Source organism: Somniosus microcephalus, chromosome 6, assembly GCF_052327205.1.
Source record: "Somniosus microcephalus isolate GS21.2 chromosome 6, FLI_Smic_1.0, whole genome shotgun sequence".
In the NCBI taxonomy this organism is placed as follows: Eukaryota; Metazoa; Chordata; class Chondrichthyes; order Squaliformes; family Somniosidae; genus Somniosus; species Somniosus microcephalus.
In genome coordinates this window covers 200,967,058-200,993,050 of record NC_140992.1, presented here as the reverse complement: position 1 = coordinate 200,993,050, position 25,993 = coordinate 200,967,058, and the positions used below count along the sequence as shown (strand labels likewise).

The window sequence follows — 25,993 nt, the reverse complement described above, 5'->3', positions numbered from 1 at the left end:
ACAAGTCAAATTGAATCCCAGGCCTAACTTGAGCCAAATTGGGAAATTTAGGGTTAATCCTCAGCACATCTGAATTTGGCTCAGTTTCTGATATGTCAAGTACACGCCTTGACTGTTTTACATATCCGGCTGGCATGTCTGCTAGTTATTGTGCAATGTATGGGGAGGGGAGAGGGTGTGACATTGTATCCAATCCCTGGCAACCTATGACAGAGAAGGGGTGTGGCATTATGGTGGGATGTGGCCTATCCAATTGCTGGGAGTAGGGAGGGCGGAGGTAGTAGGAATGCATCCACCCATCCAATATCTATCAAAATTTCTTAGGCTAGACTCAACTGCCATATACAGCGATTTCACATAAACGAAGGAGTGCACAGCATAGAAGTCACATTGGCTGTTCTTCACCATTCACCTACACGTCCCCTTTATATCCACTCTGTTTGGACTAGAATTTAAAGTTGGTGAAATTAGCTGTTTATTTTAACTGGATAGTGCCTTTGTTAAAATAGCAGACTGAGGAAATGCCATACGAATGAGTTAAGCATTTACTCACTAATAGTAATCTCTAGCCTCTTATCTGCTTTGCGTACTTTTTATAACTACATACAAACTAAGGGGAATGGTGGAGAACCACTGCCATTTTGACTTGTGCACTGTATCCTTAAAAGTTTGCCCTGTTAAATGAGAATGTAAATAATGAATTACTTGAAAGCTGATTCAGTGCCAATGTGAACTAGGTGTCTTTAAACAAATTTATTTAAATATTTTTTCAAAATTCACCTCAACTCCCAAGGCTGCTCACCACATTTCTTTCTTTTCCTTCCAGGGCGGGACTGCTTGGCTCACAGGTATTCATTTGATTTGTCTCCCCTATTAATTGGTGAACAAAAGGACCAAATAAAAGACAGCAAATAGTTATTTTGCTCCCTTGCTTCCACACCCTGCTTAACAACAGCAGCTCAGCTTCCAAACCATACAAGCCGTCCAATTTAGACAAGCCAGTCTGATGAGTGGCAAAAAGACTTTTTCCTGATGACAGGTGCCTGAAATCAGGCCACTAACCGAGTGAGCTATTGGGTCAATTCAGGTGCCGATTCTTCATTCATTGAATGAGCAAGACAATCGCCACCTCCAGAAGACAAGTAGGTGTTAAAAAGTACCCAACATACCCTGAGGACATTAGTTGTAATCAATATTCATCTAAAACCATCTAACTTTTCTCTCCTATTCACTTAGGTTCTGTACTGCTCCTGGGCTCTGACAGGAAGATGGGAGGGTCTTAGTGTGACAACATTCCAAGAAACCTGTCAAACTGGTTGGTGTTGATTTTAGTGACTTTTCGCCGCAGTGATATTTAAATACATTTGTTTAAAGACTTGTGTAGTTCGACACAAGGATGGAGCACAAACTACAGTCCAGGCAGCGTGGCTTTCTCCTGCAGTGGTGTCATTAGGATTCTACCTTAAATCCACATCTGTGCAGGTAAGTCTCAGCCATTTAGTAGCAGGGTGGAATTCAAACATTGTACTTCCTGTTTAATATTCATTTGGCTTCATTTTGTCTTTTCAGTAAAAAGGAATTTCTAGTAAAAGAAAGTTATATTCTACTATGGATTTGCAAGCAAACACACTTCTACTTGATATTTTTAATAACCATACAGTGTAGCATATCACACTTTTCGAAGATTGGAAGACCCCATTTCCCCATCCTGTTAAAGTGCTGTTTGCCCGTGGGCTATATGCTAATTCCATTCCTACGTACCAGGTGCATTACTGTGCTTGCCATCTGGTTTGTGTTCTCATAGAGTCATAATGGCACAGAAGGAGGCCATTCGGCCCATCGAGTCCGTGCCGGCTCTCTGTAGAGCAATCCAGTCAGTCCCATTCCCCCGCTCTATCCCCGTAGCCCTGCATGTTTATTTCCCAGCCATCCAGATATCAGAAAGTTAGCATTTGGGCTCATGGTTACTTATGACAGATTATCCCATCAGGTTTTAGATGAAGATTCTGTTCCCCAACCCACCCCCCACTGAGATTTTCTTCCCCATTACGTTTATGATCTTAGGTGTTCTATTTTGGGGTGGGGGGAAGAGAAGAAAAGCTGGCAGGAGCAAGTCAAAGCCCACAGTGTCCTCCATTCTCTTGTGCATCCTTCAATGGTTTAGAGCAACACCAGGACTAGTGGGAGAATGGGTGAATGGGTTGCCTGCCCACCTTCTCATCAGGGCAGGTAGATGCTGCCAGGGCAATGTATGTCCCCCACATCAGCTGCTAATTGGATGCATTATCTGTGTGCACCTGACACTCAGGCAGTTGTGAAAAATGATTCAGACTTTTAACTGTAATTCATCACTTTCGTATGAGAACTGACACAGGTCCCCCAAGGCTTCCTTATTACCATAGTGACAGCTGTTTCAGTAGCCCTTTATTCAATTTATCATCAGGTTCAAGGAGGGAGTGAGAGTAGGTCAATTCCACAAAGATGTTGGGAGAAGAGGCAGCGTTACATCAATAGGTGATACCCAAGACAAATTGTTTTGCTGCAACCTCTTTCTCCCTGCATCCCAAAACTATTTTCAGAACAGTCTTAGGGTCAAATTTACGAAACAGTACATGATTGATGTTAACCTCGCTTTGTAACTGCAGTCACAAAAGTCCTTTCAAATAGCAACAGCCTGCCTATCATTAAAGCATCATGTGAAGTTAACAGCTCCATGTACAAACTATTATCATTAAGGGAGCATTATTTTGTAAGCTGAAGTCACTGCAATTCTTTTATTGATTACTGTTTGTGGTTATAAATTCTTGTTAGTTAACACGCTACATTTTTTTTACATGGAGCGCAAGGAGCCAGCAGCCATGGGCTCTTGGACCAGGCCTACCTGTAAGTGTTGTACTTCCAGTGCAGTGCAGCCTCTGGTCGCCTTGGAGCTGATCGAGAACATCAACATGGAAACCAAACGATGGTTGATGTCCAGAATCCAGGAAGAGAAGATAGCTGGTGGTATGACTGTAACAATTAACAGATGGTGAACAGGTTTAAAGAAACACTAACCCTAAAATTCCATGGGTTCAGCTGTGGATTGCGCCCACTAATGCCCCCCCAGCATTGAGCCCCACTGGAATTTGCTGGGTCAATGGGAGGAAATCTCATTTGCATGGGGCAGACAGATGCAAGTGCCACTTTGGGCACATGTTTGGCATTCACCTGCTCCATCTGCCCAAAAACATGGCTGCCCACCTGACCCCTCCCCCCAACCCTGACATTGCTCTAATCAGCCTGATTCAGGATTTTTTTTTAATGTTCCTCTTCGACTGTCTAGACCCAATTTCTGAGACTGGACCCCACTGGTGGGCCTACCTATGCTCTTGTGGAGTTTGATACGCCTCACCTCACTCGGTGTACTGGCCATCACTTCTATATCAGCTCCCCTACCATGGCCAGGCCTGGGAACTCTGGTTTAAGGAGTACTCGTCTGTCATTCACTTTGTAAAGAGTGGACAGAGCTTCTGTTCCTTGCAAGGCTCTTTGGTAACTCCCAGAAACAGCGGAAACCCAATGTAAATGGGTCTCTCCCTTCCTGTGAGAGTTTGGTCAGTTACAGTGAGAGACTGGTAGATCCTTGAGGAATCTCAGAGCCGCTGTATTTTTCAATTGCGATTTTGCATTTTCTTCATCTCATTTCCATGTAGAATTTTACCTTCCTCTTCTTTCTCCTCTCTTGTAGTTAATATTATGGTCTTTTGCTCATCACCTGTGGCTGCTCTGCTTTTCTTCCTCACCCGAGTCGGTCCGCCTGATCCTTTTCTTTCACATTATACTCTTCTTTCATCACATTCAACTGTGCTTCTCCAGCTCTCTGGCCCTTCTTTTCCTCCATGAATTTTTTTTATTTTCCTCTTCTAAATATCCTCTAATTTGTTCTCTCTTTTATTTCTGAGCTTTTTCCTCTATCGCACATTTCTTTCTAAAGTTTCTTGCTGTATCTGTTCAGCCACCTCTCACTTTTCATATGTTTTTCTCTTGTCACTCTTCTTCTCTTTCCTCATTGTTGAGCCATGTCTCACCTTCATTCTTTCTTTTTGCTTCTTTTCTCCATTTCTTTCTCAATCTCTGATTAACTCTGGTTCTTGTTTTCCCTCTCAGTCTCTCGTTCACTGTTTCTTTCTTCCTTTCTCTGTCTTTATATTCACACACTCTATGTATACACCTATCACATAGTCTGTCCCTTTATTTCACTCTACTTTACGTTGCCTCTTCATCTCCTTTCATTTCTCACTGTCTATTTGCCTCGCAGACCTCTCTATCACAACTAATCTCGGTGCTGTAATAGGAAGTCAGTTGAAGGGTGAGATCAACTACATCAAAGTGTATTCTTCATCTGAACCAATCTTGTGATTTTCTTTGTCACTCCCTCCCTCTTTTTTGCCCAGGTGCTGAGCTAATGGTCCATCCTGGTGAAGATGATGATGGGAACATGCTTCTAGTTTCTGCATCTCAACATGTTCTCCTGAGGACAGCTGAGGTTCTGGGACTTTATAAACTGTACAAAGATGGCTCCATGATCTCATTTTCCTGCAGGGACAGGAGAAATTTTAAAAACTCAGGTATCATTTTCACTTTGAAAAAAGAAAAATCACCTTAGTTTTCTTTGTTTTGCTTATTTGTCAAACCATTTCAGTATGTGTTTTTCTTTCTAGATGACATAAATGAATTTCTGACACTAGCCGAGCGTCAGTTCATCATTTTGCGCACACTAGAGAATATAAAGGCCATAGATGAGACGTATATTCCAGGATATCCCACAAAATCCCTCTATCCAGGAGAAGCGATTTGTAAGTTCTAAGTCTTGCCAGTAGATTATGAAACAGTGATACACCAGCACTAGTATGAGAAGCATAAAAATTATTTCCTTTTTCATAAGTTAGACACACAACACAAGTGTTGGAAACTTAACAGTGATCCGTGCATTGCAAAGTTAATTCGCACAGAGCAATGATCACACAATGTAACCCACCAGTGAAATGTCCACCAGGGTAGTGATCATGCAACTTAAAGTAACATCATCATAAGTGCTCTGTGTCACCCTCAGTTCGAGAATAAAACTATCAAAAGGTATTCTATTTGAAAAACTTGCAATCAGGGATTTTTCACACTCAGTAATGTAGGGTATAATTATAATGCCATTCGTATATCTGTGTAGAGCGGGTTCAGTGATACATTGACTTGAAAATGATCGTATAAAAATAATGTTATACTGCCTTGTTTTAATCCAAACTCCAGGAGACCAGAGTCCATGGGCCACTGCCTGTTAGTCTTGTTGGCCTGCCCATATGCCATTGGGATAAACAAGCTGGATTTAGCATTGAAAGCAGCATGAGCTGTGCCTCATGGATGCCCATCTCCCAGAATCTAGAAACAACAACAGCAGCTGCTTACCTTGGCAGTCAGGCTCCTGGGCATACCGGCATTGTGAAACGGGAATTCCTTGGCACTTCCTTTACAAGCTTATTTTACAATGCTTTTACTATTATGAGGAAATGGATGTTTCTAATTTGCACCCAGAAACCCAATACAAATTTGGTCAGATGAGACAATGCCAAACTAAAAGGTGCAGTGGAATAGGAGGATGCAGCTCAGAAATTAAAGTTGGGCAAATTATGTAAGTGAGCCTAATAATGGCATAGGAAATTTAATAGAAGCTGGGATTGTTTTCGTTAGAGCAAAGAAGGTTATGGGGAGCTTTAATAGAGGTCTTCAAAATTATGAGGGATTTCGATTGTGTAAGTAAGGAGAAACTGTTTCCATTGGCAGGAGGGTCGGTAACCAGAGGATGTAGATTTAAGGTAATTGGCAAAGGTACAAGAGGGGTGATGAGGAGAAATGTTTTTAGGCAGCGACTTATTAAGTTCTGGAATTCACTGCCTGAAAGGGTGATGGAAGCAGATTCAGTAGTAGCTTTCAAAAGGGAACTGGATAAAAACTTGAAGGGGAAAAAATTGCAGAGCTATAGGGAAAGGGCAGGGGAGTGGGACTATTTGGATAGCTCTTTCAAAGAGCCGGCACAGGCATGATGGGCTGAATGGCCTCCTTCTGTGCTCTTTGATACTATGATTAATAATATAGACAAATGTACTGCACACAGAAAGGAACAATGGAAAACACACATACTCCTCGAACAATGTTGGAATAGCTGAGGATTCAGTTGAAAAAGACCTAGGAGTCTCAGTCGATTCAACCAATGCAGAGCAGTGATCAACAAAGCCAATAGAAAGTTGAACTATATAGCACAAACAGTAGAATACAAGTCAGGATCAAACTGTCACATCTTGAGTACTGTGTCCCAGTTCTGGTCATTGAGACACAAGGGAGATATTCATGCATTGGAGGTAGTGCAGAGAAGAGCCGCAAGGCTGATCCCTAGTCTTAGAGAGCCGAGTTATGAGGAAAAACTGGACCAACTTGGGCTTTTCAGTCGCAATAGGAGACATCTGTGAGATGATCCTACTGAGGTATACAAGATTGTAAATGGTATGGAAAAGGTAAATCTGGAAAATTATTTTAAACTGAATCCCAACAGATCGAGGGGCCACAGGCACAAACTAGTAAAAAGCAAATTTAAGACTAACAGCAGGGAGTTTTTCTTTACAGAAAGAATGACCAACAATGGAATGCACTTCGGCAATAGTGGTGGAGGCGAAAACCCTGGAATCATTTAATTGGATGCTGTAATGGGGGGAAATGTGCATTCTGCATGGATTCATTGAATGCGCTAAGTGGCCTTCCTTATCGTAATTATCTTGTGATCTTGCGAATGTTTCCACCTGCACACACCCAATGTTAAGAATTAGCCTCTTGGGAGGACAGCTCTGCATATGTGTCCAAACATATCTGGCCAGTGCTCCTTTGTCACTGACCTTCAGTGCAAACTGCAGTAAGGCAGTGATGGTATAACTCCGACCTGCCTTGGTGATGGTGCACGCTACAGATACCAGTCTAAGACGGTACTTGCACTGTAGCTATAGGTTATAGGTTAGACTCGCCTGCCCCCATTATTTTGCTTTTGCTAAAATCACACCTCCGCCCCTGAACAAACTACTTTCTGAAGAATAATATCCTCAGAGGGACTTAAATGAATAAAATTTGGACTGTTACCATTGACTTTCAAGCTGATCACAGAGTTAACAAAAGCTTGTGGCTGCACGACCAAAGATTGCCTGAAAAGTTTAGAAATGGCCAATACAATCAGTGTTGCAATTGGCAGAACAGAATCAAGATGGGTACTTCCAATGCTCCAGCTCCAGTTATGGTAGCCTTGTGGTTATGGCACTGAACTAGCAACCCTGATATCATGAGTTCAAATCCCAGCATGACAAGGCATGAAACTGAATTCAGTAAAATTAATAATTTGTGAGCTGGCACCAGACAAAGATTATATGAAAGCTACTGGATTAGTGTAAAAACTCAACTATTTCACTAATGTTCTTCAGTCTAGCCTGCATGTGGCTCCAGCCCCACACTACATGGTTAATGTATGCTTGATGGGCAATAAAGATAGCTTTACTTTTATAAATTAAAATGTGGGATCTGAAAAATTATCCCATAATTAACTCAATTTTTGATGTTCAATTACAGATAATCTGTCTCGTTGAGACGAGTTCAATGTTTTATAGAAAGGGTCTCAAGAGTCAAAATCTGTAATGTTCACAGAACCTTTTGAACAGATGCGTAAGGCTGCTGTGCATAGTGTCTATGTCTTCAATTCTCATGTGTCTTGACTTCAGTTAACAGGCTACAGAAAAGCAAGATTCTGCATACATTCTATCCATTGCATAACGAGGAAATGCTGAGTGAGCTGGGAACTCGCTGGTTCTCTCACAGAAATCTGACTTTACAACCCATTGGTGAGCAGACCAAATTCTGAAGGTCACTTGTGATTCATATATTGTACAAGTTATTTTATAGGGGGGGCAGGGCTGCCCAATCTGTCCCTTCCTCTCCCCGTGAGATGGTCACTTGTCTACCTCAATTGCTGGTTCCTTCCTTCAGCCTTGCCAACTATGTCTAGGACAAATTCCATGACTTACTGTGCTGGTCCCAACCATCCCGTACCAATATCAAGTCTGAATGGCTTTTTATGGTTACCCTTGTCTTATTCCTTATCAAGACTCTCACCATAATGCCTCTCATCTCAGTTTATATGGTCTTCTGATGTTGATGGGCATAACCTTACCTCAGCTGTTTGACTGTTACTCAAGTTTGTTGTTTGCACTCTTCTTACCTGGCTTTATGTGGTGTGGCGTAGACCTCTTCCTTTTCTGTAATTGTTTATTACTTTACTTACATTCTTGTTTGTGATTTTTTTTCTCCACACACGTACTTATTGCAAAATAATTAAAACAAAAATAAAACGTCAAACCACGTTATGCATGGCAGGGATCCTACACATTTGGTGGGGGTCTGTATCATGGGCTGTGTCAAGAGTCCTATAAACTGCACTAAAGTGACAGGGGTCCTACATGTGGCAACATGAGATTTGGTAGTGGGCATACACATTGAATCATGGGATGCAACAGGGCTCTTTCATGTTGCATCATGCAGTGTGTCAGGTCCTCCGCACTTCATTGTGGTTGTGGTGTGGGTCTAACATACTGTACCATGGGGTACAAAAGGGCTCATCATGGGAATCCAACACAATGCACCATGGTTTTCAACCATGAATTCCCACTCACTGAGGTCTGGCTCTTGGCCTAATGTCACAGCAAGGCACCAAGCCTTCTCACAGGAAGTTAGGGAGCCAAAGTGGAAGGCGAGCCACAGGTGTGGAGTAGAGGGACTGCCAGAAGATTGATGGAGAAAATTGGTGTATTTTCTTAATAGCGAGGCATTTTTACAGGATTTGAGCTAAACAGTTCAACAGTATTGTCTTCATATACCAGAGAAAAATATACTGCAGCTTTATTATTTCACTTTTGTGCATTTTTTTTTTTACAGATTCAATTTACAGATATTTTGGTGGTTCTATCGCAATGTACTTCAGTTTTCTCGAATTCTTCACCTGTTCTCTGGTGCCCATGGCAACCTTTGGTACCATAGTGGTCTCTCTTTCAATGGACACGATAGACAAATGCATCCTGTTTTCTGTTTTCAACATAATCTGGTCGACTGTGGTCATGGAGTTATGGAAACGCCACAGTTTTGTTTTGTCCTACACCTGGGGCACCCTGCAGATGAACAGCCAATTCGAGGAGCCCCGTGTGGATTACAAAGGCCCTTTGGGAATAAACCCTATCACACATCGCCACCAGCCCTATTATCCTGCATGGAAACGCAAAGTGAAGATCTGGCTTGTTTCTGTGCCGGTTCTGTGCTTGTTCCTGGCCTTTTCTCTCTATGGGATGTTTGTTTTCTTCAGGGTGGAGGCATGGGTCAAGGCCTTTCACAGTGAAAACGATGGCTGCTGGGCCTGTGTGTTATATTTACCAAGTGTTCTTCACACTCTCTGCGTTACCGCCCTGAACATCCTGTACAAAATGGTCGCTAAAGTGCTTACCGAATGGGGTAAGTGCATGTTGAGAGCAGACAACTGGGCGCAATTACCCAGGTACACGCTGTCAGTGGCAATATTGCCCGGCAGCCCCGCTTTAGCAGGAAACCACGGTTACGTGCAGCCTATGGGCACGGTGCTCCACCGGCAATGCTAGGGTTGCCAACCCTCCAGGATTGTCCTGGAGTCTCCAGGAATTAAAGATCAATCTCCGGGACACTGCTGCGAGCATCCCAAGAGATAAAAAAATCATAGAGGCACTAAAGAAATTGGTGTACCTTTTTCACATTTGTTTATTAGCCATAAAAGATGGAGGAAAAATGCGCAGGGCAGTTGGAGGTGGAAGGTCATGGGATAAAATCCCCAGGAAAATGTCAAACCAGAGTTGGCAACGCACACTCAAAAAAATCAGTTCCGTTGTTTATTTTGCAGACTGTTATAACCCAAAAAATCAGTAACAAGGACAGAATATTAAGAACTTCCACCGAAGCTATGGCAGTGCAGCGGGAGAAGGCACGAGGAAATTCCACCCCCCACCCCCCTCTTCCCACTCAGTCGCTAACCTTCCTTTGAAGTTCAGTGTGCTCTAGTTATGTGCTGTACTGTCAAAGGCAAATAGCCTGCTTACCTTACATCTGCATGCTTTGTATTTCCCTCCGACAACATAGCCTAGATCAGGAGCGCTCTAAGATTTCAAGGTACAGCACATTTTTCTGGCCTATGCTGTCTGCCTAAACTGGCTTAACTACTTGGTGGATTTTCTTCTAAATTTCAGAAACACTACTCCAACTCAAATCCTTCCAGTAAGAGAGTGTCGTAATGGGGTGACCCAATAACTACATTATATAAATGTCAGCTGTGGCTCAGTGGTACCACTCTCGCCTCTGAGTCAGGAGGTTGTGGGCTCAAGCCCCACTCGAGACTTGAGCACATAATCCAGGCTAACACTTCAGTACAGTACTGAGGGAGAGCTGCACTGTCGGAGGTGCCGTCTTTCGAATGAGATGTTAAACTGAGGCCCCGTCTTCCCTCTCAGGTGGATGTAAAAGATCCCATGGCACTATTTCGAAGAAGAGCAGGGGAATTCTCCCTGGTGTCCTGGCCAATATTTATCCTTCAACCAACTAAAACAGATTATCTGGTCTGTTTTTGATTGCTGTTTGTGAGAGCTTGCTGTGCGCAAATTGGCTGCTGAGTTTCCTACATTACAACAGTAACTACACTTCAAAAAGTACTTCATTGGCTGTAAAGTGCCTGAGGTTGTGAAAGGTGCTATATAAATACAAGTCTTTCTTTCTTTTACATTGGGATAACAGCCATGAGTGCCCAATTTAAATACAAGACTTGACTATCCAGCACACTGTTTCTTATCCGAGGAGGGTTATCTATGATTTTTAAAATTTGTTGTATCTTTATTCCAGAAAATCATCGATTAGAATCTTCTTTCCAAAACCATTTGACACTAAAAGTGTTGGTGGTAAGTACACACAAGCATTCGCTGCACTTTCAAATCTGTCATAATTTTTAAATGATTATTCTCTCAGCTTTGAGTCACCTCAAGCCACACGCCACCCTGACAAAGGAGGCAGGGAGGTGATGGGCCTGCAGGACGCTGCCGGGGAGGAGTGTTGTGAGGTGGCCTCTCCTTCGACTTTTCCACTAGGGTAGATTCGTGCCTTCACCAAGGCCTTCCCTAGCCCACTTCCTACAGTTTAACCCTGTGTGGAAATCATAGCTTGAGCTTCATCCTATTACCCATGGTGCGTGCATTAGTTCCCCAATGTGCTGTGCCTGAATAAATGCAGTAAATGCATTGGCCGAAAAATTCTGTCGCGCTGCGCCCGTACTATATTGATAAAACAGGTGACTAATGTTTCAATATGGCAGGAGGAATGCACACGATTATTCCGCACTGGAAGTGCACTCAACGCTATATTGGTTAGGGAGCCCTGTAGTTGTCCAGGGCGCCTGCCTGAAACTGATGCTCGGACCATTGCATATGCGAATCGGGGGCCTGAAGCCTATTTGAAGATTCTTTGTAAAATGGGTTTGCGGCTCACCACAGCATGCACCCCCTTCACTGGCACTTTGGGAGTTACATTCGCCACAGAATGCCTGATAAAAGAATCAGATATGGTTATTTTCACAGAAAAATTCTCAAAGGCAATTTGAGAATAAAAAGTTTCACATGAAGAGACTTCCTTAATAAGTAGTTACGGGGTTGCAATTAAAATATTTTAAAATCCAAAGACAATTATTATTTTTCCTTTTCCTTTTCAGTTTCGCTTTGTCAATTGCTTTGCTGCCCTGTTTTACATCTCATTCTACCTCCAGGATCTAATGCTCCTCAGAAAGGTAAACATTTTGAAACCTGTGTCCAGAAACAGAGTATTGTTTTGTATTTAATTGTACTGTGCTTAATACTGCAAGGTGACTGACTGAAAGGAACAGTCAGTTGTCCAACTTGGACAGCTGCGCTCTGTTGTGGGCACCTTGGTGATGTCACCCGATATCTACTTGGGACGATTGATTTTTTTGTTCCGATTGAGAGAGTGTCTGATGTAGAAATCCATGACTACTGAAGCCCAGTGACATATGCAGATATTGAGACTACCAACAAACATGTAGAGCAGCAGAGAGCGGCGATCGAGCTCCCTCCCTCTATTAAATCACTGGGGAATATTTTTGGAATGTCAACTGGGAATCTGTGACCAAAATACAATGAATGTTAATATATACTCATGTATTTGAATTCATGTTGCCTGTGGAGAGGCCCACCATTAGGAAGAGATATAAAAACATTTAATTACATTTAAAGAAGAAAGCAAAAGGAGGATGAGAACATTTAAAAAGCATCTGTTCCTACCTGTACCAGGCACACTTTCAACAGACGTGTACACATCTCCAGTGAAGGAGAAGTGTTCAGCTTTCAATGATTTTATAAACTCTAAATTCAGGATCCCCTAAAGCCTGATGAGGCCATATAAGTAATTAGGCTATCAGGGTTATCCCACTCCCCCCTGAGCGAGGTCTTGAACAATCCCTAACCCCCCGATCCCGCTGCTAATTTTAGCAGATGAATGCTCAACAGCCTCCTGTGACATTCCAACTGTCCTCTATCTTAATACAGGCTTAAACCCATTTATTGAAACGTGCTAATGCCTCCGCTAAAATGGCAGACCGAGGAATATCTTACAAATGCATTGTTTGTTGGCTACTATCATTGACAGTAATCTCTAGATTTCTAACTTTAAACAGAGAGGTTTCAATTTCCAGGGCTCATTGTTTAACGGGACTCTTCTATTCCTTGCACCCTAGAATCTTGCGTCACGGCTCGTTCTGACTCAGATCATCAGTCAGTTCATAGAGACACTAATGCCCTATCTCTACAAGACATTTAATGGAAAAGGGGCAGGTTTGAAGAAATCCGCAATGGAAAATGCACCAGAAGTTGACAAAATAAAATCACAGGGACAGATGAGGTCATTTCCTGTAAGTAGTGTTATAATCATCATCTTTAACTAATGGTGGCCTCATTCTACTCCAATGTTTAGAACAGTCTCCTCTCAGGATATGTACTTTTAGAAGAATATAAGTGATGCGGTTAAATTTTGATCCATTCAGTTCTAAATATCTATTGCCGATTTCAAAATGTAATTCGAAAAAAATTCTATTTTCATCATCAATTAGGATTTACCGTACATTTTTACTACTGTTATAGTGCATGAACTTGCAGATCCTTTCTAACATAAAGGTAGATCAGGCACTCATCTTTATTGCCATAAGCTTAAAGCTACCTGTACCAGAATATAACCTGCAGGTTGCCATTTATAATAATGAGCATATTTGTGTTACCTGTTAAAGAACCCACAATGCCCTGCCTTTTAAATTACAGTTGTATTCATCAAATAAAAGACTTCAATATAGGGTTTAACAGGCATTAATACATACAGAAGCCAAATGGATCACATGGTTTCAAAAGTCTTAAATGGAGAATATTGCAAAGATTTTTTTTAAATATCGAAGTATAGGCCTTTAAAAAGAATTGTTTTCTCCACTAATATTAACCCTGTGTTTGATCCCCTCAGTTATCCCTTGTTGCCCTGCTTCCTATTTCAATCAGGATGAGTCCGACCATCTCAGTCACCAACATTTCCCTGGTTGCTGCCTATACTGAGCCACATTTGACCAACTGCTGTTCTTCCAGAGAGCCTGAGCTGCCCTGCCAGGTTATTTTTCTTTTGGCCCTCCCACACTCCACTTGCACTCCATGCCTCATTCAGCAGCAATCCCACTGTGTGCCCCACTGCGGTACATTGCTTCTTTCAATGCGCTGGCCAACAGTTGGCAAAATTTACCTAGTGAATTGGACCGACAGACAGAGCTGGCATTGAATCCAATCTCCCCCACAGAACCACAGACAGAGCTGGCACTGAATCCAATCTCCCCCATAGAACCACAGACAGAGCTGGCACTGAATCCAATCTCCCCCACAGAACCACAGACAGAGCTGGCACTGAATCCAATCTCCCCCATAGAACCACAGACAGAGCTGGCACTGAATCCAATCTCCCCCATAGAACCACAGACAGAGCTGGCACTGAATCCAATCTCCCCCATAGAACCACAGACAGAGCTGGCACTGAATCCAATCTCCCCCACAGAACCACAGACAGAGCTGGCACTGAATCCAATCTTCCCCCATGGATTGACAGACAGAGCTGGCACTGAATCCAATCTCCCCCATGGATCGACAGAGCTGACACTGAATCTAATCTCCCCCATAGAACCACAGACAGAGCTGACACTGAATCCAATCTCCCCCATAGAACCACAGACAGAGCTGGCACTGAATCCAATCTCCCCCATAGATTGACAGACAGAGCTGGCACTGAATCCAATCTCCCCCATAGATTGACAGACAGAGCTGGCACTGAATCCAATCTCCCTCATGGATCGACAGACAGAGCTGGCACTAAATCCAATCTCCCTCATGGATCGACAGACAGAGCTGGCACTGAATCCAATCTCCCCCATAGATTGACAGACAGAGCTGGCACTGAATCCAATCTCCCCCATAGATTGACAGACAGAGCTGGCACTGAATCCAATCTCCCCCATAGATTGACAGACAGAGCTGGCACTGAATCCAATCTCCCCCATGGATCGACAGACAGAGCTGGCACTGAATCCAAACTGCCCTATGATTGGGATTTTGTTGTGGTATATAAAGTGCGTGAGATGAAGATTCATGAGATCTAATTTTATATCCCATATAAGTGAGTTTACTAGATAACTAACACGCAGGAAAGTTGTGAATGGAACATAAATCATACCCATGAGCTTCATTGTGTATTCTGTTATACTATATTCGGTAAATATTTTAATTTTTTTTATTCATTGATGGGATGTGGGCGTCGCTGGCTAGGCCTGCATTTAGTGCCCATCCCTAATTGCCCTTGAGAAGATGGTGGTGAGCCGCCTTCTTGAACCGCTGCAGTCCATATGGTGTAGGTACACCCACAATGCTGTTAGGAAGGGAGTTCCAGGATTTTGGCCCAGCGACAGTGAAGGAACGGCGATACAGGTCCAAGTCAGGATGGTGTGTGGCTTGGAGGGGAACTTGTAGGTGGTGATGTTCCCATGCGTCTGCTGCCCTTGTCCTTCTAAGGGGTAGAGGTCGCGGGTTTGGAAGGTGTTGTTGAAGGAGCTTTGGCGAGTTGCTGCAGTGCATCTTGTAGATGGTACACACTGCAGCCACAGTGCGCTGGTGGTGGAGGGAGTGAATGTTGAAGGTGGTGGATGGAGTGCCAATGAAGCGGGCTGCTTTATCCTGAATGGTGTCGAGCTTCTTGAGTGTTGTTGGAGCTGCACTCATCCAGGCAAGTGGAGAGTATTCCATCACACTCCTGACTTGTGCCTTGTAGATGGTGGAAAGGCTTTGGGGAGTCAGAGGTGAGACACTTGCCGCAGAATTCCCAGCCTCTGGCCTGCTCTTGTAGCCACAGTATTTATATGGCTGGTCCAGTTCAGTTTCTGATCAATGGTAACCCCCAGGATGTTGATAGTGGGGGATTCAGCGATGGTAATGCCATTGAATGTCAAGGGGAGATGGTTAGAGTCTCGCTTGTTGGAGATGGTCATTGCCTGGCGCTTGTGTGGTGCGAATGTTACTTGCCACTTGTCAGCCCAAGTCTGAATGTTGTCCAGGTCTTGCTGCATATGGACACGGACTGCGTCAGTATCTGACGAGTCTCGAATGGTGCTGAACAGTGTGCAATAATGTAGTATGATTAAAGAAAGATGGAAATATGTTCACCTTAAATTTGAATGGTGTTACTCGGTGGGCTGTGGAGCGGCCCTACTGATATCATTGGCTTTCCCTCTAGTGCTGCGTGGTCCCTATTTCAATATAATTCAAGTAAAATTAATTCAATATTTCTTTAAGATGCTATCACTGCATCTGGTGTAATTCAACATATGCTCCTGTCTGCTCACAGATTCATTTCCCTCACTAGTTCTTGGTTCTTTCTGTGTATTGGGATGTAGTTTTACTTTATCTGTTAATTTTCTCCACATGAGGGCAATATTGCTTCATGGGAAGGTGACAGCACTGGGCCCTGCCATGTTCTTGATGTCGGTTGTATTTGATTTTCACTTTTATTTCTGTCCTCATTTTCCTCTATATATTTTTAATAAGGTACTAGCAGAACTCTCATGGCATTTCTTACAGTGAACTGGAGGTTTTATAAGAAGATGGGTGCCAAGTAGCATTGCCAGGGATACCAGCTTATCAGCATTGGAGGCCACCATCGGGATCTTGAAGCATTAGAAAAGAGGCCTTGTGGTCTGGCAGTACTGGGAAAGGTGGGGTGGGTGGAAGTGGGGGGGGGGTTCCCAGTGTTCCAGGAACATTGGATGGGGAGGCTTTAGGAATACTGGGGCAGATGCTTGGATCTGGGATCACTAGGAGTGGGACTAACTGCATAGCTCTTTCAAAGACCCATCACAGGTACGATTCTATGTAATTCTATTTAATATTCTAGGAGAGGGATCCTGATATCTGGGGCATTGGTGAGGGAGGTCTCAGGATCTGGCAGCATTGGGTAGTTCTGGAATCAGGGAGCACTGGGAATATGGTCTAAGGTTCTGTAAGTTCTGAGAAAATGTCCTGGGATCTCGGAGTGAGATGGGCAGTCTGAGGGGGTGGGGGCGTGCGGGGGGCAGTGGGGGGGGGGAGGGGGGAGGGGGGTGGGGGCGGGAGGGGGTGCGGGCGAGGCTCTGGTGTCCAGTAGTACTGAGGAGGAGATTTTGGAGCACTGAGGAAGGGCAAAGTCTGCCAGTATTGGGATTGTTGACATCTGGCACATTGGGGGAAGCAGGAACTAACAGCTTGGTAGCAGAGGGGGTAGCCAGGAGAATCGGACGCAAACTGCCATTGCTTCATTTTGAGCCAATGGAAATAAAAAATGGGAGAGATGTAAAACGGACTGCCGACTCACTATCATCTGATTTACACTATTGCACAAGGTCAAGATCTACTCCATTTAATGTAAAAACCCAAAAATGTGATATTGATGCGCCCCTGAAATCTCATTATGTGCTGGGGCAGTTCAGAATTACTATTTTCAAAAAAGTCCAAAGACTAATCTTTCTTCCCGTACACTGAAATTAAAATAAGAAGGAGTCAGTTAAAATCTATATGTATTTTAAGGACCATTACCCTCCATCTCGCTTCTACAAAGAAGCCCTAACGATCACAGGGATTGGTATAATTTTAAAAGAAAAATTGAATTTCTTTTTTAAAGACGCTTCAGATTAGGAGCTGGCTGGAATGAAATAATTCAAGTCCCAGAGTTGCCCATCAGTCAGACTCGGTCAGATCCACTCAGAGTTTTGTCAGTCCTCAGTCAGGCTGTAGAAATGAGCCACTCCATCTCGTAGGGACAGGAAAAGCAATGCTGTTTTTATGTGCTGCCTATCTCATTTATTTCTGAAATGGTTCCCTGGTGGTGACTCCTGTTTTTTCTGCCTCTCTGATTGACCTCTTGATTTGACAGGCACTGTTCCTTATACCATTTGTCCAAGCGTCATATAGTGTGGCTGCCTGTGGCTAGGAAACATCTCAGTGGAAGCATCTTCCTTAGCAGAATGATTTCAATGGCCCTAAAAGGAATGAGTGGGACAGTCTAGACCCTACCATGAACCTCACTGTGTTAATGACTTTACTGGTAGCGAAACTCAGTACAACTACAGCACTTTTGTCGATTGACTCCAAGGTAGTTAACAACATTGTAGAAAATAATTTGAGAGGGGTTGGGAAGGAAAAACCATTCCTTCTTCAAAAGCGCCAGATCTAGCTCACAGAATTCTCCAAAACTTCCATTAATCGGTGAGTGACAAGCAGGAAGCTATAATTCAAATGGATGGCGTGCACAATGTTTCCTTCCCCTTCCTTGGGACATCCCAATTTCTGTATCACAGCCCAGCTGAGAACTGATACAGTCCACTACAGTGATGTGGGGGTGCGGCCTTGGCTTTGAACTCACAACCTTCTAGTCAGTGAACCATTGTTCTATTACTTGTATTAGAGGTCCGTTCAAAGTCCTCCTGTGCTCATTGTCACCTTTCTGCCTGTCTAGGGAATGTTTGATGAGTACATGGAGCTGTTTGTTCAGTTCGGTTACGTCAGCCTTTTCTCCTGCATTTACCCACTGACAGCGATACTGATTGTTGTGAACAACATCACAGAAATCCGAATGGATGCTCTGAAGCTCTGTCATCTCTTTCGAAAGCCTTTCATCTCTCCGGCAGCAAATATAGGAGTCTGGCAGGTGAGAAAGTGCATTCATCAGACTGACCCTACAGACACAATGGGTAGAGCTTTATTTGATAAGCCATTATTTTTCTTATAGGTGGTAGCATGATTAGATGACTAAAAAGACCTTTTCCTTCTGGTGCAAGAAACACGCAGACAGCAAGGTCCCACAAACAGCAATGAGATAATGACCTGATAATCTGTTTTTTAGTGATGTTGGTTGAGGGATAAATATTGTCCAGGACACCAGGGAGAACTACCCTGCTTTTCTTCAAATAATGCCTTGGTGTTGAGATACCGCGGCAAACGTGGGAGTCGAGACCAGAGCCAGTGAAACAGTACAGCTTTTTATTTCAGCCTCATGGCAAAACAGGAACTAGAAAAGCCCGCGCATCCACTTAAATACTTCCCAGACAGGAAGTGCTCCCGGCAGCCTGTCCCTGCGGGAAACAAGTTGCTGGAGGAAAGGGCCCCCGGCTGGGGGCTTCTGCTTAGATTGTCTGTGCCGCCGTGAGCGGATTATGTCCAGTGGTGGCGTGTCACCACAGAGCTCCCCCCAGAATCCGCTTAGGAGGAGTGGACGAGTCGTGACGGTGGTCTAATGGTTCTGCCGCAGCGGCTCTGAGTGGTCGTCGGTCTGGTTGGTTGGGTCGGGCGGTTCGCCGCCGGCTGTGCTGGCTTGCCGGGGGGACGGCCTCTAGTTGGAGGCTGGGCCACGGGGACCTGTTCCCCTGGTTCTGTGTGTGCTGGTTTGAGCCGGTCGATGGAGACTGTCTCGACCCTGTCGCCGAGTCGCAGCTTGAAGACCTTGTCCCCGGTTTGTAGTACCTCGTACGGACCATCGTACGGGGGTCGCAGGGGCCCGCGGTGCGCGTCGTGTCGCACGAAGACGAAGCGCGCCTGCTGTAAATTTGGCGGGACGTGAGGTGCGAGTTCGCCGTGTCGGTTGACCGGAAGTGGGGCGAACTGCTGAGCGGAAGAGAAAGAGTCGAGCCGCTGCTGTTCGGCCGACCAAGGCTTGGTAGGCTCCGGAAGGAATTCGCCTGGGACGCGCAGCGGTTGTCCGTAGACTAACTCCGCTGCCGAGGACTGGAGGTCTTCCTTGACCGCGGTGCGTAGGCCGAGTAGCACCCACGGTAGGCGGTCAGTCCAGGTACTGTCCTGCAGGCCGGCGCGGAGTGAGGCCTCGAGTGACCTGTGGAAGCGTTCACAAAGTCCGTTGGCCTGCGGGTGGTATGCCGTGGTGCGGTGGAGCGTCACCCCGAGGTTGCGTGCTGTGGCCGTCCAGAGTTCGGAGGTGAACTGGGCGCCTCTGTCGGAGGTTATGTCGGCCGGTACGCCGAACCTCGCAACCCAGGTATTAACGAACGCCCTGGCGATGTCGGCTGTGGTGGTGGAGGTCAGCGGCACTGCCTCAGGCCAGCGTGTGTAGCGGTCGACCATCGTGAGGAGATAAGTTTGGCCTTGCGATGGCGGCAGGGGACCGACGATGTCGACGTGTACGTGGTCGAAGCGGCGGCTGGTTACCTCGAAGTCTCCCAGGGGTGCTTTGGTGTGCAGCTGTACCTTAGCCCGTTGGCAGGCGAGGCAGGAGGTGGCCCAAGTCCGAACATCTCTGCTGAGGCCGCGCCAGACGAAGCGCTTGGAGAGGAGTTTGACGGATGCGCGGGAACCCGGGTGAGAGAGCCCGTGGAGCGCGTCGAAGACGCGGTGGCGCCAGGTCTCAGGGACGACCGGCCTGGGTTGGCCGAGTGAGACGTCGCACGTGACTGCCGTGGCTTCGGGCCCGTGCGCGACCTTGGCTAGGCGTAGCCCTGGCAGGCTGGTAGCCGCCGAGAGGAGGTCTGGGTCCGTGAGCTGGGCCGCTGCTAGTTGTGCGTAGTCGACCGCGAGGTGATTCGCACAGATGGCGGGACGGGAAAGGCAGTCGGCGACCACGTTGTCTCTACTGGAGACGTGCTGAATGTCCGTAGTAAACTCGGAGACAGCCGCGAGCTGGCGTTGCTGCCTAGCGGACCAGGGTTCGGTGTGCTTGGCCATCGCGTATGTGAGTGGCTTGTGGTCCACATACGCGGTGAAGGGGCGGCCTTCCAGGAGGAACCTGAAATGGCGGACCGACAGGTGGAGTGCGAGAAGCTCGCGGTCGAAAGTGGAGTATTTGACCTCCGGGGGGCGCAGTTGGCGGCTGTAGAAGGCAAGTGGCTGCCATGCGCCATTGACCCACTGCTCGAACACGGCCCCGACCGCGTGGTCGGAGGCGTCGGTGGTGAGCGCGACTCGGGCATCGGCCCTCGGGTGCGCGAGCAGAGTGGCGTCGGCGAGCGCGTTTTTGGTGGCGTCGAAGGCGGCTGCCGTGTCAGTGGTCCAGGCTACGTCCATCTTGCCGGATTTTCCTCGGAGGGAGTCGTATAGGGGCTTCATGAGGGCTGCGGCTCTGGGGATGAACCTGTTGTAGAAGTTCACCATCCCGAGGAACTCCTGGAGGCCCTTGATGGTTGTGGGGCGAGGGAATTGCTGGACGGCCTGCACCTTGTTGGGCAGGGGGACGGCCCCAGCAGGGGTGATGTGGTGACCGAGAAAATCGATCTCGGTTAGGCCGAATTGGCACTTCGCCGGGCTGAGGATGAGCCCGTGTTGGGCTAGGCGCCCGAACAGGATGCGAAGGTGTTCGAGGTGTTCCTGTTTGGAGGAGCTGGCCACGAGAATGTCGTCTAGATAGACGAATAGGAAGTTCAGGTCCCGGAGGACTGAGTCCATAAGGCGCTGGAAAGCCTGGGCTGCATTCTTGAGGCCGAAGGGCATCCTCAGGAACTCGAACAGGCCGAATGGGGTGATGACGGCCGTTTTGGGGATGTCCGCGGGGTGTACGGGGACTTGGTGGTAACCGCGCACCAGGTTGACTTTGGAAAAGACGGTTCGTCCGGCCAGTCGGGCCGAGAAGTCCTGGATGTGTGGCACCGGGTATCGATCGGGGGTGGTGGCGTCGTTGAGGCGGCGGTAGTCCCCGCAAGGGCGCCAGCCTCCGCCGGGCTTGGGGGCGATGTGGAGGGGCGAGGCCCAAGGGCTGCTGGAGCGGCGGATGATGCCGAGTTGTTCCATGTTGGTGAACTCGGCCCGCGCGATTTCCAGCTTGGCCGGGTTGAGTCTGCGGGCGTGGGCAGAAACTGGGGGGCCGGTGGTGGGGATGTAGTGTTCCACACCATGCTTGGCGGCTTTGGCCGAAAAGGTCGGGTTAGTGAGGGCGGGAAACTCAGCTAGGAGTGCCGAGTAGTCGTCCGTGGCTCTGGCGAGGCAGTAGGTCGTCAGGCCGGCCGAATGGGCCGGGGTAAAGGCGCCGGGGATGGGGGCCATAGTGTTGATGTCGACGAGGCGGTGCCTCGGAATGTCGACAAGGAGGCCGTGGGCGCGTAGGAAGTCGGCGCCGATGAGTGGGCAGAGGACCTTGGCTGTGAGGAACTCCCAGCGGTAGCGGCGGCCCGCGAGGTCGAGCGTGACCATGCGGGTGCCATATGTGCGGATTTCAGAGCCGTTGGCTGCAGCCAGTGTGATACCCCGTGTGCCGCGTTGGATCTCGAGGGCGGAGGCAGGGGTGATGCTGTGCTGGGCCCCTGTGTCGCACAGAAATCGGCGGTTGGTTCTGTCGTCAGTGACGTACAGTAGGGGCTCCTTCTGCCCCACGGCCATCGCGGGGGCCGGTGCGGGGGGGGGGGTTTGAAGGTACACGGTGGCGTGCAGCGTTGAGCCCTAGCGCCAAAACGGGTGTGGTAGTAGCAGTGACCCGGAGTGGTAGGGCGGTCGGGCCTAGCGGCCCGGGAAGACCGCGTGGTCGTTGCCGTGAGGTCGGGCGCGACGTCGCGAGCGGCCTGTGCAGAGAGCAGCCGGTCGGCCTTTTCGGCTATATCATTCAGGTCCGTGGAGTCGGACTCCACAATGAGCGGGCGGATGCTGGCGGGGAGCTGCCGAATGAAAAGCGTGCGAAAAAGGGCGGCGGGATTTTTGTCGTCTGAGAGGGACAGCATGTGGGAAAGCAGGTCTGATGGTGAAGCGTCACCAAGGCCGGGGAGGTCCAGGAGTTGGCAGTGGCGCTGGTAAGAGGATGTTTGAAATTTTTTAAGTAGCGCAGCCTTCAGATGTTCGTACTTGCCCTCCGTTGGTGGATTCTGCAGCGCTGCCCAAACCTTGGGGACTGTAGCGTAGGTGAGCGAGGCGACGAGGTAGTCGTACTTCGTGGCGTCGACTGTAATGCCTTTCAGCCGGAATCTGGACTCAGCTTGAACGAACCAGGCTTCGGCGAGGTTCTCCCAAAAGTCTGGTAATTTAACCGTGACTGCGTTTGTATCCGCCATGCTAGCTTAGGATTCGTCCTGAGCGTCGGGGTCACCAGTGTTGAGATACCGCGGCAAACGTGGGAGTCGAGACCAGAGCCAGTGAAACAGTACAGCTTTTTATTTCAGCCTCATGGCAAGACAGGAACTAGAAAAGCCCGCGCATCCACTTAAATACTTCCCAGACAGGAAGTGCTCCCGGCAGCCTGTCCCTGCGGGAAACAAGTTGCTGGAGGAAAGGGCCCCCGGCTGGGGGCTTCTGCTTAGACTGTCTATGCCGCCGTGAGCGGATTATGTCCAGTGGTGGCGTGTCGCCACATTGGGATCTTTTACGTTCACCTGAGAGGCCAGATGGTTTAATGTCTCATCCAAAAGACAGCATCTCCGACATTACAGTACTCCCTCAGTACTGAGATAGATGAATTTTTGGACTCTAGGGGAATCAAGGGACATAGAGATCAGGCAGAAAAGTGGAGTTGTGGTTGAAGATCAGCCATGATCTTACTGAGTGGCGGAGCAGGCTCGAAGGGCCGTATGGCCTAGTCCTGCTCCTAATTCTTGTGTTCTTTGTGTTCTTGTACTGAATTGTCAGCTCAAGTCTCTGAAGTGGGGCTTTAACCCACAACCATCTGACTCAGAAGCTAGAGTGCTACCACTGAGCCACAGCTAACACCTATTTAATGTAATTATTGGGCCACCCCGTTATGACACTCTCTTACTGGAAGGATTTGAGTTGTAGCAGATCTCTGGTCATTTCCCTTGCTGTTTATTTTTTTGGCTGAATGCTCTTATGGCTTTCCTGCCAACAAGGAGTAGCAACATGAAATAGACACTGAGCTAAAACAGTTAACACATTAGCTACATCTGTTTCAAAACAAGATTCAAGGTCATAAGGATGGTCACACATAATCAAATGCTTATCACAACAGACTAGTTCATGGTTTGTTGGGACTGCAGCTAAACCACCTGTGCAGTGAGACCAGGCAGTGTTGTTGGTTTAATGTAGTGAGATTTTGCTTGATTACTCTTGGGTGTCAGGGAGACATTTCACAGAGCTTTACCTACTTGGAGGCCTAACTGGGTGGTTGCTGGTCTCCCTCAGGAGGATTGATTAGATTCAATCGAGTCCATGATAGTTCTGTAGACAGGTCAGCCTTTGGCCTTTTCTTCTTCCATCTTATCTATGTTCTTAGAAAATTGACATCAGAAGTAGTTGTTCACAGGCCTGTGACTAAATTAGGACCGTGGAGTGGAACACTTTGAAATTGACTCTAGTGGGGTTCCAGTCTGTTTTCAAATGAATCATTTAGCTCCAACCAGCTTCAATTCTCCAATGTGCTGAAAGCAGCCGCAAATTAGGCATTACATTTAGGCTGTATGCGACTCTCTGTCAATAGGGAAGTATTTAAGTTAGGTTAAAGCAGTTTTGTTAATTATCAAATTAATTGACAACAAGAAGATAAAAGGCACTGAACGGCAAGCTAATGTCTCTGTGTTTGTTTCCAAAGTTTAACTATTTTGGGGGAAAAATTGGGTTGCTAACAGGGGGCGCAAAGCAACTAGTGCCCGGGAGGTTAGCAGTGGCCCTGCGGCGCACGGCACTGCCAGCGATGACATCATCGCCATGCACAGCACCCTGCTCACGCCCCAGCTATGATCTTTGGGAGTGCCCCCTGACTTACCACCGGACGCTATGTCTGACGGGGTCAGGGAGTCAACCTGCGGCCGGGGAGGCACAATTTAAAGGCGAGGTGCGGGGCGGCCATTTTTGTTGTTGGCCACCTGCCAGCACTTGCCTGCGCTCCCATCCCCGGCCACCTGAACGGCCCCCCAGCGCGGAGTGCTGGCGGCGCTCCAAGAGCCCAGCACTTATCTTGAGTGTCGGGCTCTTTTGGCAGCACTTCCGATCCCCTGGGTCCCGGGTCGCGCTGTGCAAGGCTCCTCCCCATTAAGAATGGGGCGCTACTCAAGTTTTAGCCCTTTGGTTTTAAGGTCAGTGAACAGGTATTTGTTACATAATTTGTGGCTGGCATATCAAAAAATTACCTCGAAATTCTTTTAATGAACCTGTGCATCTCTCACTATATGCTTTTGTTTCACAGGCTGCTTTTGAGATGATAGGATTTCTGTCAGTCATCACCAACTGTTTGCTAATTAGTATTTCCCCTCAAGTGGAAGATTATTGTGCAGAAAACAATTTAACATTTAAGGATGTGTTGATCTGGACCGTTGGAGTGGAGGTAAGTGAATGTCCTTAGTGCTCACTCTTCTCTATCTTGCAAGGCACACTGGCAAATCACAATAGATGCACGCACAGCACAACATCAGTTAAAGCAAGGAGAGGAATACAATAGTTTTGCATGTAATACAGTTAAGTATTGGAATGTGTTTTTCCAAAATTTCATGCTGGTTTGTTCATCGGTGCAGCTGTTGTACAATTTGCATTCAAAGGGCATGTACAGTCCCCACCGCTTATAGCGGGTGCATTGGTGTCAATGTGATTTAGTGCACAAAGGATTAGGAGAGACAGATAGCACTAGAGTAAGAGATAGTACGGTATTAGGTGGGGTCAGACTAAGAGCGAATACAAGAAGGTCTAAGATAGGTTTACAGTGCATGTGTGTAAACGCACGAAGCGTAGTAAGTAAGGTTGGTGAGCTGCAGGCGCAAATAGCCACATGGGAATATGATGTTGTGGTGAGAACCGAGACCTGGCTCAAAAAAGAGCAGGATTGGGTAATAAATATTCCTGGCTATAAGGTGTTCAGGAAAGAAAGAAAGGAGGTGGGGTGGCAGTGTTGGTTAAGGAGAATGCTACAGTGCTGGAGAGAGAGGATGTCCTGGAGGGGTCAAGGACAGAATCTATTTGGTTAGAGTTAAGAAACTTATAGAGGTACCATTACACTACTAGGTGCATTCTATAGGCCACCGACTAGTGGGAAAGATATAGAGGAGCAAATTTGCAGGGAAACTACAGAGAACTATAGAGTAGTGATAATGGGAGACTTCAATTATCTTAATATAGACTGGGATAGTAATAGTGTAAAGGGCAGAGAGGGGGAAGAATTTCTGAAGTGCGTTCAGGAGAACTTTCTTGATCAGTACGTTTCCAGCCCAATGAGGAAGGAGGCATTGCTGGATCTGGTTCTGGGGAATGAGGTGGGTCAAGTGGAGCAAGTGTCAGTAGGTGAATATGTAAGGGACAGTGATCATAGTATTATAAGGTTTAGATTAGCTATGGAAAAGGACAGGGAACAATCTAGAGTAAAAATACTTAATTGGAGGAAGGCAAATTTTGGTGGG

At 46.8% G+C, this 25,993-nt stretch overlaps 1 protein-coding gene across 1 annotated transcript in view; it reads left to right on the top strand.

Moving 5' to 3' along the window:
* Window positions 1–2,858: 2,858 nt before the first annotated feature.
* ano10b (anoctamin 10b) overlaps window positions 2,859–25,993 on the top strand; it is a 37,092-nt gene continuing 13,957 nt past the window's right edge. The window contains exons 1-10 of the mRNA XM_085991195.1: window positions 2,859–3,003; window positions 4,434–4,607; window positions 4,701–4,835; window positions 7,785–7,904; window positions 8,995–9,561; window positions 10,969–11,024; window positions 11,828–11,902; window positions 12,866–13,039; window positions 18,190–18,381; window positions 24,793–24,930. Coding sequence (XP_085847321.1) covers window positions 2,859–3,003; window positions 4,434–4,607; window positions 4,701–4,835; window positions 7,785–7,904; window positions 8,995–9,561; window positions 10,969–11,024; window positions 11,828–11,902; window positions 12,866–13,039; window positions 18,190–18,381; window positions 24,793–24,930 — 1,776 coding nt within the window. The remainder of the gene's footprint in view (window positions 3,004–4,433; window positions 4,608–4,700; window positions 4,836–7,784; window positions 7,905–8,994; window positions 9,562–10,968; window positions 11,025–11,827; window positions 11,903–12,865; window positions 13,040–18,189; window positions 18,382–24,792; window positions 24,931–25,993) is intronic.